The sequence below is a fragment of the Mustelus asterias genome, chromosome 19 (assembly GCF_964213995.1).
Source record: "Mustelus asterias chromosome 19, sMusAst1.hap1.1, whole genome shotgun sequence".
Taxonomy (NCBI): Eukaryota; Metazoa; Chordata; class Chondrichthyes; order Carcharhiniformes; family Triakidae; genus Mustelus; species Mustelus asterias.
The window spans coordinates 2,020,668-2,035,607 of record NC_135819.1 but is presented as its reverse complement, the minus strand read 5'-3'; the positions used below and the strand labels follow the sequence as shown (position 1 = coordinate 2,035,607).

The window sequence follows — 14,940 nt, the reverse complement described above, 5'->3', positions numbered from 1 at the left end:
TAATCTCCTGCATTGATTTTCATTTGTGTTTCCTCCCATATCTTGGCCTCTGGTGTGCAGATTAGTTTTGATTTTTAGTTTCATCCACTGGAGATATTGGAACATGTTTTCCCTCAGTGATGGCATGATTGTGCCACAGCTTTCAGAGTTGTTGAAAAGTCGAACATTTCTCCGAGAGAGATGTTGGTTAAATGATAGGTCAATCCTCAGTAACTACCAGTTAGCTGCAGTGTAAATGTGTGGCCGCAGTTTGGCTACTCATCTGAGCAATTTGTTAAATGAGGAAAATTACTGCCTCTTCACACGCACTCATCTCGAACCCAATAAAATGTGATCATAACCATCATCTGCCAAGATGCTGGGAAGCAGAAACCTCAGCTTTAAGAGGGCGAGAGAAACATAATTGTAGCCTGAAATGATTGACTGTCTCTCCAATTGTTTCATTTTGCCCACCCATTCTTTTAACCTGACCAACAGCTGCAAGAAACAATGTTTAGGAACTTCCCTACACTATCACCAATACCTGGTGTATAATTTGCCAAGTTAGTTAATAGAGCAGTTTGTATAAAAGCCGGAGCAGATAAAAGGAAAACCTTAAAAAGCACAAAAACCCTTGGAATGCAGGGAAAATCTATTTGCTTTTTGGAACAGTTAAGTCAGTGAATTAACGACATGGAGTCTTCAGCTTTTACATGAAGTGATCAGGCACAAACGAGCAAGATAAATTATGAACCTGAAGGGATCTGTTTTAAAGCAGCCTGGCCTAATTAATTCTGCTTTAACTACTCAAAATAAATCCTCTTACATTTTGGCACATGGAGTGTGTGGCACCCCATCAAATGTATATCAAGGAGGCTCTTTGGGGAATTGTGAAATAATTTATCTACTGGTGAAAGAGTTGAATGTAAATAAGGGCACACCTTTGGCCGGCTTGCTTCTCTGACTGCAACTGACAAAACAAAGGCTTAACCTGCTGAAGTTTGCTACGGGCACACACTCCTTGGACATCTTTGGTGATGTTGGAATGGCTCCGGTGTTGAGCAGCTCAAGCTGCTTTTATATTGGGCTATCTGCTGTTATCACTCCCGACCTACGCTTGTGCGTAGCAGTAAGCAACATCGTAGCAAGCTTGACTGGGTTTCTCGGTCTGATGTTGAAGTATGCCCCATTTTAGGAAAAAATACTTTTTGCCTGAGTCCTGTACATCACACTAGCTGCCAACAAACAAATATAAAAACAATTTGATAAGCAGTCCAATTTGAATTCTAAGCTAAATTGGCGATAATGAAGGTAATGTTTCATGTGTTCAGATTTTTTTTTTGTTCCTCTGAAGTTGCTGGATCTCGTGTATTGTCCCAAAGGTGTGGTATCTATTCATCCCAGTGGCCGTTCTTAATGTTTGATCTCTACTTTGAATTAATGACTGCCTGATTCTGGCATCTTCCCTGAACGTTTGCACAGATGCACTTTACGGAAGATGGAACCGAAGTGGAGAACCTTGACTTCTCTCTCTGCCACTAACCCAGTAATGTTGAGGCGAATTGTAAGCTGTCAGCCATTGTCTCCGCTGAGGGGAGACACAAATCCGGAGACACACTCCTCCACCCCCCTTCTCTCTCTCTGTCTAATTTGGTGCCTTGCATGCAACAACTAAGCTCTTTAGGTAGCTGTGCAGCACTTATTGCACTGATTCATGTTAGCATTCACAGAAAATTACTAGTCATGGTGACACAATGCATGCGGGTAACTAGAATAAAATCAACTACTGGTTCGATAGTTGCTTGATGAAACTTCATTGCTTTGTAGTTCCTTGTTAAAGATGGGAGTTGGGGGGTGGGTAATGTGTGCCATTTATACTACATTTGGTGCTATATTGAAGGAACAATATCTGAGCAGTTGAAGGTACCCATGAAGGTAAAATGCAACTGAGAGAAAACAGTGGATCTTGTAATTAAGTACCTGTCAGGTTTATTCATACAACTTAAAAAAGATGTCCTGCAGCCTGTCCAATATTTTTAAAAAATCCATCTCGCAAAGCAATTTGCAGGAAATATTTAACCTAATTAAAAGCACAACTTCAGTGTTACTTATTTTGCCAATGGCTCCAGCTTTGTCAAATAGTTTTACCTATTTAGACAAGTGAGATGTGTGCTATATAAGTACAGGTTTTTGTAATCGACCTCTAAACTTCAGAATGTTTGTCCATGTATGGCATTTAGCAACTGGGGCGTTATACATTTATCTCTTGGGCCATCCGTGCATGATTGGTACGCATGATAAAAGCAAATTACTGCAGATGTTGGAATCTGAAACCAAAAGAGAGAATGCTGGAAAATCTCAGCAGGTTCGGCGGCATCTGTAAGGAGAGAAAGGAGCTGACGTTTCGAGTCCAGATGACCCTTTGTCAAAGCATTTTCTCTTCTGGAATATATGATTCCTGTTTTAAATTTTGTAGTTTCCAGCCTGCAGAAGATTGTGGTCAAAGGCACTTGTGGCAAGCACTTTGCGGGGTAAGCTACTAACAAAGTTGAACTAGGGATGGAGAGAGGAGCCGGTTGGAAACTCTGTTGTGACTGGAGGGCACTCCACTTGCAGCCAGGGTAGATAGGGGACTTCCTCGAACATAATTTAATGTTGCTTCCTTTAAGTTTTAAGTTTAAAGTTTATTTGTGTCACAAATAGGCTTACATTAACACTGCAATGAAGTTACTGTGAAAATTCCCTAGTTGCCACACTCCAGCGCCTGTTCAGGTACACTGAGGGAGAATTTAGCATGGACAATGTACCTAACCAGCCCGCCTTCCATGTGTACTGCTTTCTACTCCATTGCAAGCCAGCTTTGTTTTGGGCCACAAATATTTTTATAACAGTTAAGGGTAGAAAATTGTTTTGTTGGTAAATTTTCAACATGTGTAAAACACTTGCGTTCAAATGTGCCGTAAATTACTTTGAAGGAAGTATTTGAATCATTTAACTAGACTCTTTCTGCGAGATAATACAATTAGGTGCTCCACCTAGATTTATGTGGTAGACGTGCTCTCTGGGGGAGGAAAAAACAAAGCACATAAGACTAAGCCCACATATACCATGATGCTGTCTGTGTGCAAGGAGGTGTAAGCATTTAAGTGTTTCTTCAACCCCTGAGGACTTGACTCTTGTTTATAATGTTGTGTTGAACCTGCGTTCAAAAATCACCTTATTATCTATGCCACAAGCAATCCTTACTGGATTTGATTGTGATTCTATTAATCCACAGGACAGTGCTACATGTATCCTGTTAATGAGAATGCTAATTAAAATGAACTGCTCAAAGACAGCCATTCCCCTTGCGTTACATTGGGGGAAACCAAGATCCTGTGATTTGCTCATCCTTGGATCAACAGCTGGTAGCACAATGGACAAAAACAGTCTCATGCATGTAGTTAACCAGATTCAGTGACTCTCGCTGCTCATTGTTTTTCATGAGCAGACAAAATATTGTTTGCACAGCTGAGTTGCTGTTACATAACTGCCTGCTGTTGAATTTGGAAGACACAGCTTGACCAGGTTTAGCGGGTGTGAAACTCAGTTCGCAAACCCTGTGAGAGATGGGGCAATCAGCTCACAGGATTGCAGGGCACGGTTTGCATTCGCAATTACACACAATGATTATTTAACCACAGCTGTCCCACCACGGGGAGACATTGAAGCAAAGGAACTTGTCACTACCTCCTTGTTAGTAGAGAAAATTTGCAGCTAATTACAATAAGACCTAAAGATGTGATGCCTGTATCCCTTTATATTCGGAAAAGGAGGCAAACTTTATTGGGGCAGAGCAGAGGACTGCACCCAAAGTGCAAGAACGAACTCCTGGAACATAAATCTTGAACTAGCGTGCTTTAATTATTGAGCACAGAAGGGATAGATTAATGTGCAGCCAGTGCATATCTTAATAGAATATAGTTAGTCATAGAGCAATACAACACAGAAACAGGCCCTGCGGCCCAACTGGTCCTTGCCGACCATGGTGCCCTCCCAGCTAGTCCCAATTGCCCATGTTTGGTCCATGTCCCTCTATAGAGTCAATAAGACTTTGCAAACCGAGGTGCCCTGGTGAAGAGGTTTCTATTGTAGGTATTTCTGAGATGCTCATTAATTTCATAAGAAAAGTGGAACCAAGTATGGTGCTGATGGAGGTCTGGGGATGTTTGTTACATTATTGATGTAGAATTCAGATTCCTAAAGGAAGGAGGGACAATCCAGAGGGGAGATCTCCAACTAGGCAAACCACGCCAGTTGATGACATAACATGTGCCTACCTTGTCGGCTACAGGTGGATGAAATCGGGTGACAATTCGAAGAAGTGGGGGGGGGGGGGAGTTTGGTGGAAATCTAGCCCTATTTAAAAGCAAAAATTAAATTCCTACTCTACAACAAAGGCTGCTATGCATTTTTTTGGGATGTGAACACAACTCTTGCTATAATCTGCTGTGAGCAGGTCCTCTGTTGGAGCTGTTTAAAGAGGAAAAAAATGTCAGCTGGAGCTCTTTTGTGTACAGTATGGATTAGATGTGGTTGTCCGTCAGCCAGCACATCTCAATTTCAACTCTCTTCTGCAGAGATGCCACCTAAAGCCAAACATGGCAGCCACAAGAGTCGCTCTGGACGGGAGCAGAAGAAGGTAGGAATAACCAATGGGCTGAGACTGCTGCTCTTTGTTTACTTGTGGGTCGGGGGGGGGGGTGCGGTTTAGCATTTCTTCTTCACTTGCTACTTTGAAAACCTGCGTAAGATAAGTAAATTTACCAGACACTGTGCTGTTATTGCTCTGACTGCATTTTCTGTTGCTTCTCCCTCCCCACACCTGACCTTAAATGTTTCCACCGCTATTGGCCAAGGGAATCAGCTCTTCTGATGTGTTTAAAAATTGGCCCATTTTGTGGTTCCCCTGAGAATTGACCTGAGAACGGGATCATCGGTAATTGTGAGCTTGATCTTGCAGCTTTCCCTTTCCGCATAAGACTCTAGAGTAAGGCCCCATCACTGTCTCTTTAACCTCGAGATATTACTTTTGGCGGGGGTGGGAGAGATTGCCGATGGGCTGCACACTTGTAGAATATGATGCGTCTCGGAGGTGCAGGATTGCCTTTCCCTTTCCCCCACACATTGTCCCCCGCAGGCTATTCATCAGCTCAGAATCCGCCGAGCTGGGCTAATTTTGCGGCAGGGAAATCTGATGCCTGGGTCTTCTCTGGTCGGTCACTTCCTTTTCACCTCTCGAGTGACGCCATCAAACCATTTGCGAGTCGGTTGTTTGCTGCAGCTTTGGTCAGAGGTTTTGTGCAGAAAGAATAATGCTGATGGGCAGAGCAAAGAAGAAAAGGGACTGTAAATGTTTGTTTTCCATTTGGAAGGAAGATGAATTGTAATATAGTGTTCGTTAAGAAAGATATTCCATGTAGCCTTTTCAGAGGAATTTAAAATGAGAGAGCTCAGTAAAATGCTGGAAAAATGCTTTTCTTTGCTTCTCGATTGCTTGGTGTTACGTAGAATCCCTAAAGTTAAAAGTTTTAAAGGTTATTTATTAGTCACAAGTAAGCTTACATTAGCACTGCAATGAAGTTACTGTGAAAATCCCCTAGTCGCCACACTCTGGCGCCTGTTCGGGTACACTGAGGGAGAATTTAACATGGCCAATCCACCTAACCAGCGCGTCTTTGGACTGTGGGAGGAAACTGGAGCACCCAGAGGAAACCCACGCAGACACAAGGAGAATGTGCAAACTCCACACAGGCAGTGATCCAAGCTGGGAATCGAACCCAGGTCCCTGGCGCTGTGAGGCAGCAGTGTTAACCACTGTGCTGCCCCATGCAGAACAGAAGAGGCCATTCTTAACCTGCACATCTTTGGACATTAGTTTGAAAAATGTAGAATGTCAGAAAGCATTTTCATAAATAATTGTGCCATGTTTGAAAGGTAAAATTTAGTGAGTGTCAGCTTTTCCAAGTGTTGGTTTAAATGAACAAGTTAAAGACCTGCCAACTTCTCCTTCCCCTCGTGTTTATCAGCACTGCTGGTAAATCATCAAAAATCTGTAAATTTTGTAACATCCATATCCCTAGGAATGACGGAGTTAGGTCCTTTATTCCATGAGCCTGCTTCGGCTGTTTGGATTATGGTTGATCTGTACCTCAACTTCATTTCCCTAGCAAGAATTTGTTGACCCTCTAGCATCCACAGTATTTGGGGGGAAGGGGTTCCAGATTTTTGCGACCTTTTATGGGGCACGCGTACCCCTGAATTCCCTTCTAAACAGCCTGGCTCTAATTTTAAGACTGCGTCCACTCCTTGGCAGTCTCCCCAGGGGGAGGAAACAGTTTGTATTTACTCAAGTCAAATCTTTTTTAACACTAAACACCTTGATCAGGTCACCCCTAAATTTTCAATATGCGGGGAATGCAAACCTTATTCTTATGCCTACGTGCAGCACGCTGGTGAAACCTATTCATAGAACATAGAACAGTACAGCACAGAACAGGCCCTTCGGCCCACGATGTTGTGCCGACCTTCATCTGAAACCAAGATCAAGCTATCCCTCTCCCTACCATCCTGGTGTGCTCCATGTGCACACCATGAAACACTCCATTCACACCATGAAACACTCTTCTCAGATGCTATTTTATACAAAGTTAAAGGGTAACATTTCTAAACTATGTCTCCGCTATGCTTGGTTGCCTGTTGGTTGCATTTTATTCAATTATTGTACTGTGGACTCCTGAAGCTAGGGTCGCGTTCAGCCAGCTGCACCACCAAAGGAAGTTTTGCCAAAGGTGGAGACGTTGTACTGTCATAAGACTGAAAAGTTTACTTTAGTGTTGCTGCTGTTGGTTGTGCAAGATCCTTGCTCTTGGAAGAGTGGCGGAGCAGGGACGGGGTGGTTGTGGTGTGCTTAGAGCACAGTAAAACAGATCATTCAGCACATGTGGAAATCAGTGATTTGCTCATTGAAGTGGCTTTTAGCCTGACACGATTTGCAGAGCCAACATGAATTCGCCCTGTCCTGCCCTAATTTCCCCCCCTTCCCTGAAGGATGTCAAATTAAAATCCTCATCCCAGCAAGTTTTAATTTTCCCATCACCTCGGAGAAAACCCATGGGGCTGGAGTGGGACAGTTGTGGTGGCCCCTTCAGTTTAGTTATCTTATAAAAGCAAATTTTAGATTGTGCTCATCCAATATAGCACCCCTCCCAAGATGTGGAGATGCCGGCGTTGGACTGCGATAGGCACAGTAAGAAGTCTCTCAACACCAGGTTAAAGTCCAACAGATTTATTTGGTAGCACGAGCTTTCGGAGCGCTGCCCCTTCATCAGGTTAGTGACTCACCTGATGAAAGGGCAGCGCTCCGAAAGCTGGTGCTACCAATTACACCTGTTGGACTTTAACCTGGTGTTGAGTCTTACTGTAACTACCCCTCCCAAGGCCAGTGTTTCAAAGTGTAAGCACACGGTGCATGCTATTTGAAGTTACAAATCCAACTCTTTGGAGTGGTGCAACTGTACAATGCAGCGGCCAGTTTGCTACAGCAGAGAAATTGGGAGGTGATGGTTTATTTAATCTTGCAGCCCTCGGGAATTGATTCCCATTCACTGAGCAAGTGGGAGACCTGGTGCTTTCTGCTTTGGCGAAAGGAAGGGCCGTATGGAATGGAGTTATCATGTCTGGGTTATTTAACTATGCCAGCAGCTTGTTCCAAAATGGCACCATATGAAACCCGGGAGCAAATTGGTGGCAATTAGATATTGGATGAGGTGATCGGCAGGGCTAAAGAGAAAATACTAGAGTTTGACACTAATTAAACTAAGACTAGAAAAACACAGGGCATCTTGAAAGGGAGCACTAGAGTGTCTGTGATCTTGTTAAAATTAAACCAATAACGTGATAGCATCGACTCATTATTCAACACTGTCTAATGAAGAATTTCTTCCCTCTTGCCATAGCACCACCACCACCATCAGCAGCCGCAGCCAATGAAGCAGTCGCCTCCACAGTTTGTACCTACTTCGCTTCCGATCATTGAGCCGCAGATATTGACCAATGCCTATGACGCCATGCCACACTTTGGACAGCCTATAATGCACCTTCCTCACCAGAGTGAGCTGCAGACACATTTACCGCCCCTGCCTGAGCAACACTCGCCCCCTCACCTCACCCAGCATTCGGTGGTGTCTCCTCCAGGTTTGTGCACACTGGCAGTTTTGTTTCTAGCCTTCCAGGAAAGTGCAGCCTCGAGCTTTGAGAGGATTTGTGAAGCTGCTTTGTCGTTATTCTTCCTTCCACTAGCATTCAGTGAGCCCTCCTGCTGGGTGGGCGGAAATGTACTATCTCCACTGGCAACCTGGCAAAGCACCCGCAAGTGTGCTGGGTTAAGTGTGCTTTTCTTTTCCTTTTGTTATTTTCACTATAATGTATGCTAAATGAATGATTTTGTGTGCGTGTATTTACACGCATTGACCAATGCATTGGCATCTACCTTGCTGACTTTGCATACATGGGCGACTTATCCTTGCTTTCCCTACACACTTGTGCTGCTTTTTCTCAATCCCATTAACCTGTGCAGGTCGGAGTCTTTTGAGGAAATGTGAAAAGAAAGCTAGTTGCTAAAGCTGAGTTCCTTTAAAGAGATTGAGATGGGGTTGGGGATAGAGGGAGATGGTGGAGGCAATTCTGGGGTGAGTGGGGGGGGGAAACAAGTTCCCTGATGACAAAGGGCTGAATTATGAAGGAACATGAGCTCTTCAGCTTAGAAAGGTGGCTTTCTGAAGGCAATTTCAAGAATTGGATAATGGGATATGGATTCAAGCTAGCCATGGCTAAATTGATGGTAGGAAATTATTCTTGGCAGTCAACTGGTAAAATTCCCCAGATAGAGCAGTGAAGACACTGGCATCATTTAATAAACAGCAAGGGTGAAGTGACATGAGGATCTTTAAGTGAATTTAGATGGTGTGCATTTTTTAAAAATTCATTCATGGGCCAGCATTTATTGCCCATCCCTAGTTGCCCTTGAACTGAGTGGCCTAGTCGGCCATTTCAGAGGGCAGTTGACCGTCAACCACATTGCTGTGGCTTTGGAGTCGCATGTAGGCCAGACCAGGAACATTAGTGAACCAGGTGGGTTTTTCCGACAATGGTTTTATGGTCATCAGTAGATTCTTAATTCCAGATATTTTTTATTGAATTCAAATTCCACCCTCTGCCGTGGTGGGATTCGGACCCGGGTCCCCCGAACATTAGCTGAGTTTCTGGATTAATAGTGATAATACCACCAGGCCATCGCCTCCCACTTGAATGTTAAACTATTATTTTTCAAATTCCTATTTGATTAGCATAAAAATATTAATGGACATGGTGGAGCAGTATGCTATGGACAGTTCTGGGAGAATTGCAATTTTTGCCACAGTGTTGTGTGAAGGATGAAGTACTCTTTACTTTAAGGTAGAAAATGGAAAGCACCCGGCATCATTTTTGATTCTGCCCCGTTGTGAAATTCTACTGTATACTGAACTTGTTTTTGAAAAGAAAAAATGTTATAACAGTCTCTCCTTTTGTGGTATTTTGCCTTACAGCTTTGCACAGCAGTCTGCCTCAACAGCCATCCAGACCCAGCGGTAAAGCTGCACCACTACCTCCCAAACAGCAGCGGCCTCTTGCACAGTCCCCGCCCATGGTCCCGCAATCTATACTACAGCCGCCACAGATGACGCAGCCGCCAGCAATGCTGGAAGAAGAGGAACCGCCACCTCGTCTCTCGATTCCCTTGCACCCGGATCAAATGCACCTGTACCTGCAGCAGCTGCAGAAGTCCCAGAATCAAACCCCGCTTCTCTCAACAGTCCAGACCTCGTCCCAACCCCAGCCGGTCCACAGCCAGCCCCCACCACCCCACGCGCAACCCCAGCCTCTGCCTCACGCCCAGCCTCCGCCGCATCCCCAACCTCAGCCTCTACCCCAGCAGCAGGTGGTGCAGCAGCAGCATCAGCCCAGGCCGCTCCACATGCAACCTATGCAGTTTCCACCCCACATTCAACAGCCGCAGCCACCGCCACCGCAGCACCAACCTCCCCAGCAGGCGAAACCCCAGCAAGTCATCCAGCACCACCATTCGCCACGACAGCCGAAACCTGACCCCTATTCCACAGGTAAGGGGTCTTGCCATCACTCTGCCAATTGTGCATGACAAATGTGTGGAAATACTTGGGAGGAGGTCTGGAGTGTGGGCATCTTTCATATTTTCCGATATGAATCCATTGAGCAAATTTCAAAGTGGAATTGGATACATATCGGAAAAGGAAAAACATTCAGGGCGATGTGGGAGAAGTGGAACTAACTCGATAGCTCTTTCCAAGAGTCAGCACAGGCACGATGGGCTGAATGCCTCCTGGGGTGTATGACTCCCCTAAGCCATAAAGCGTTTTCTTCAATCATGAACAGAAAATGCTGTAAATACGAGCAGAAAGTGAGAGCTTTGTTCGAATGGGTGGATATGCTATCACCGTTTGGATTTAGTGTATGAAAAGTGGGCTTATTCTGTTGTAAAAATGTCTGGTTGCAAGGTCCTGCAGTAGCTCTCCTGCGAGAGCACATCTGCTGAAACATACCTACTGTGCACCATCTTTACTTGTAAGTCAGCGAGAAGGGAGTGAGAATTCATGCACACTGTTTCAACGGGAAATTGACTTTTGATTCTTTGGTGCTGTCTTTCCTCGCAGCTCATTTGGCAGACGTTCCCTCCCCGCTCTTGATGCATTCCCCACCGCTGCCACAATTTCCATCCCTTGTCCAGTCACCACCAAGAACTGTACAGACAAAGAAGCAGGTAAACGAAACTGGAATTAGTCACTTTAGTGTGATGTAATATGGGACTGTGTGTAGTCTATTCCACTTGGGTTGGCTGCTGGCCTAGCTGGGGGGGGGGAGCGGGGGCAGTTTAAATCGGTGGGGGGGAGCGGGGGCAGTTTAAATAGTGTGTCTAGACAAATGAGTATTGCCACACATTTTGACCACAGGAAACACCATACTTGAATCTAGGTCATTTTCTGACTCGACAGGATGGCTTGTACTCTTTCGAGGAGGATTCACTGGATAGCAATTAGTAAGCAGCCTTTTTCCCTGCCAGTTCCCCCTCTGGGATCAGCGTAGACACGGGATCAGGCCTAGGGCCATTTGTGGTGTGTACAGCTCACCTGTCATTGCCCTAGCCAGCTGAAGCATTGGGGGGTGGGAGGGGAGCAGCCTTTGTTTGTTTGTGAAGGATCTGTTGACATTGCTGCATTATGAACACCGAGTGCAACAGTGTTAGTAGTGATAGTCATGATAAACACAACCAACTGAAAAGGCTTTGTTAGACTGTTTCCAGCAAATGAGATTCAACAAGTCTGAATGCACTCAACAGGGTTGGCAATGCTGCAGATGGACCCATTCTGTCAATCCCCCCTCTCTCTCTCTCTCTCTTATCCCATCCCCCGACACAGCCTACCACATCTGAAATGGGTGCCGTTTGGGAACCACCTTCCCATAGGACTGTTGCTATAGATATCTGCGGCCTTTCCCCTGAAGCTACTGAATGTTAATGAAGCCTTCTGTCGCAACTGAGTGCAGCAGTTCAAGTGGAGGGAAATTACTTAAGTGCAGTCACTTCCTCTTCATTCGGCTATAAAGATATACTCATTTTAACTGGCCAGGGATCTCCATTGCAAGTTTTATTGCGTACTTATCTTAATTATGTTAGCTTCTAATGATGGGAGAGTCAACATTCAAATATTTCTCTGAAGCAAGTTAGGGTTTTACTTGGGGAATGACCATGAGCTCAACTCCTGAAACCAATAGTTAAATTGTAACTGTATAATATCAACCTATTATTCATAATTCTTGCATCATTATTCAATGTCAGGTGTAAATATAGTATGTGGGCAATAACTGTAAAATCATTCGAGGAATTTACACATCATCTTTATCTGGAGTGGCTGCAGTTAGAGTAACTTACAACCTGACACAAATTGCCAGATGCATGCCTCGACCTACATGAACATGCAGCATCCAATTTCTCCGCCCACCGAGGGTTTGAACTCTTAATTTTCTCCCTCCCACTTCTGCTGTGCAGCCCCCGTCAGTAAAGGACTGCCTTCCATATCATTCACAACTATGTGAGAGATGGCCTGGGTGTGATTCACCCTTGGAATCTTTCTCTCTGCTCTGCCCGGGAGAAACTTGCCCATCAGAACCTTGGTCGCGTGCGCGCACACACCTCCCATGTGTGGAGCATGGTGTTGTCTACAAATGCAATGTCCTGCCTTGCAAGCATTATGAAGGGACTTTATCATTGTCTTTCAGAACAATGCTGTGAACTTCTCTTGTACTTGAGCTTTGCTTTGACTGGATGCCTATTTCTGGAAATATATTCAGGGAGGTGAGAACTGGGGAATGGAACACTTCTTCACTTTACATAGCCTGGCATTCCATGTCAAAATTGGGCAGCACAGTGGTTAGCTCCGCTGCCTCACAGTGCCAGAGTTAAATTCCGGCCTCAGGTCACTGTCTAGGTGGAGCTCATACATTTTCCCAGTGTCTGCATGGGGTTTCCTCCCACACTCCAAAGATGTGTGGGTTAGGTTGATGGGCTATGCTAAATTGCCCCTTAGTGTCGGGAGGACTAGCTGGGTAAATACGTGGGGTTATGGGGATAGGGCCTGAGTGTTGTCGTGCAGACTTGATGAGCTGAATGGCCACTTTCAGCACTGGAGGGATTCTATTCTATAAAATACAAACTGTTAGGATAAGAACAATGTTTCTTCTATAGTTACTCTGGTTACTTTTCTCTCAATGTTCCATTCAGAGGGGATCTCCTCTACCTTAATTTCTTCCAAAAACCATTCTTTTCTATTTGGTTTCGCAAATTAGTGCCATTAAGAGCACTCATTGGCCATAAGGAGCAGATTGTTGCGATCCTACAAGACGCTTCACAGTCCAGTGGTGTGGAGATCTCAACAGGTTGGGTTGGTGTGCTCTAATGGAGATTTATTGTCTTACAGGAGCCTCGAACTCCCTCAATAGTGCAATCGCAACCGATGGTGAGTGTGAAAGAAGAGAAGAGCCACTCTTCACCGGCAATCCGAAATGAGGCATTCAGTCCTTCGATGCGCCAGGAGCCATCAAAGCAGAGGGAGGGAGGCAAACCTCCTCCACATCTTGGACACAGTAAGTAAACAGTGCAGTCCCTGAAAGTTAACGGCCATCGGAAATGATGTGGCACTCTTCAGAGGGGCAGGAAGTTCTTCGGATGATTTAGGTATGAACTCCCTCCATCAACCTTAAAATAAGAGCTAGTCTATTCAGGGGTGATGTCAGGAAGTACTTACACAATGCGTAGCGGAAATCTGGAACACTTTCTTTCGGCTGTAATGGCTGAACATCAATTGGAAATTTCAAAACCTAGATTTATGAGTGATTGCTACACATTAAATGATACGGAATGAAGGGGGTAAATGGAATTAAGGTGCAGATCAGCCATGATCCAGTTGAATGGCAGAACAGGCTCAAAGAGCTGAATGCCCTTTTCCTGTTGTAATCTCTCAGTGCCTTTAAAGGATGTTTTCCCCCTCTGATATCACTGTGCGGTCATTTTTCTTGGCTTTTTTTGGAGCATTGCTTTGTGAAATGTTTGCCAATTTAGCAGTTGCCCTGCTTCCAACTAATTCATTGTATGTGAAAAGGCTTGACAGTGGTTGACTGAACTGCCCTCTGAAGTGGCCCAGCAAGCCACTCAGTTCAAGGACAGTTAGGGGTGGGCAATAAATGCTGGTCCAGCCAGCGATGCACCCATTATAAATGTGTTTTTTTTTTAAAAACGCGACGAGGCACAATACAAATGCTAGGATTTCCCTTCTCAGACTCACGACCGCTATCATCTACAAGGACAAGGGCATTGACATATGGGAACACCATCACTTGGAAGTTTCCTTTCAAACCGCACGTCATCCTGACTTGGAAATATACGGACTGCAGGATTCAAGAAGGCGGCTTGCTATCGCCTTCTCGAGGGCAATATGGGGTGGGCAATAAAATGCTGGTCTAGCCAGTGACACCCACATCCCTTAAATGAAGTTATAAAAATAAATGGTGTTCTTCCCAGTCCGAGCCAATTTTCATTTCTCAACCAATATCACTAAAACAGATGATCTCATTTATCACGTTGCAGTTTATGGGAACTTTCTGTGAACAAATTGGTTGCTGCATTTCTTGCATCACAACAGTGGCTACACTAGAAAAGTACTTAATTGATTCTAAAGTGCGTTGGGGCATTGAGACCATGAAAGGTGATACAGCAATGCAGATCTTTTTCTGATATGCATGAAAACAGGTTTTATCATGGAGCAGTGTTTATATTGAATGGAAAGTAAGTTTTGCAAGCAATGAAGGGCATGGAAATTCAGAGCTATGTTTTAATAGCAAATGTCATACCCTCCTCCTGCTGCGCTCCTCTCTCCTTTAGTATTAATATTTCAAATGCTTAATGATTGTGTTGAAATTTGGGTGAGTTGTCTGCTATAAATGGAAATCCTGTTATGCAGCTTTTGTACTGGCCCCAGAAGGGAGTCTTAAGTTTGAACCATGTCAGGTATAGGTTTGCAGTGTTTGTCGTATTTGAAAACTATGATGACCGTGTGCTGGGAAAGGTCTGGGGTTTTTTTGTGCGATGTCCCTTTTAAGAATAAAATGTGCCGGGGAGCAGTTTTGAAGGAAGGTTAATTGGTATCCTGATTATGACATTAAGTTCCAAGTAATGCACGTGACCTGGGGATGAACAGCTAAGAAGCAGAGGGTAAATAGAAAGCTAATTACAGTGGGGTGGGGTCAGCCTGTTTATTCTGTTTGACAGTTCAGAGGACTTGGGAATTCATGCAA

At 44.6% G+C, this 14,940-nt stretch overlaps 1 protein-coding gene across 9 annotated transcripts in view; it reads left to right on the top strand.

Moving 5' to 3' along the window:
- LOC144507677 (bromodomain-containing protein 4-like) overlaps nucleotides 1-14,940 on the top strand; it is a 171,027-nt gene that overhangs the window by 138,797 nt on the left and 17,290 nt on the right. For all 9 annotated transcript variants that reach the window (XM_078234851.1, XM_078234852.1, XM_078234854.1 and 6 more), the window contains 5 exons: nucleotides 4,599-4,660; nucleotides 7,977-8,214; nucleotides 9,606-10,178; nucleotides 10,749-10,855; nucleotides 13,068-13,233. In XM_078234851.1, the coding sequence (XP_078090977.1) occupies nucleotides 4,599-4,660; nucleotides 7,977-8,214; nucleotides 9,606-10,178; nucleotides 10,749-10,855; nucleotides 13,068-13,233 (1,146 nt within the window). The remainder of the gene's footprint in view (nucleotides 1-4,598; nucleotides 4,661-7,976; nucleotides 8,215-9,605; nucleotides 10,179-10,748; nucleotides 10,856-13,067; nucleotides 13,234-14,940) is intronic.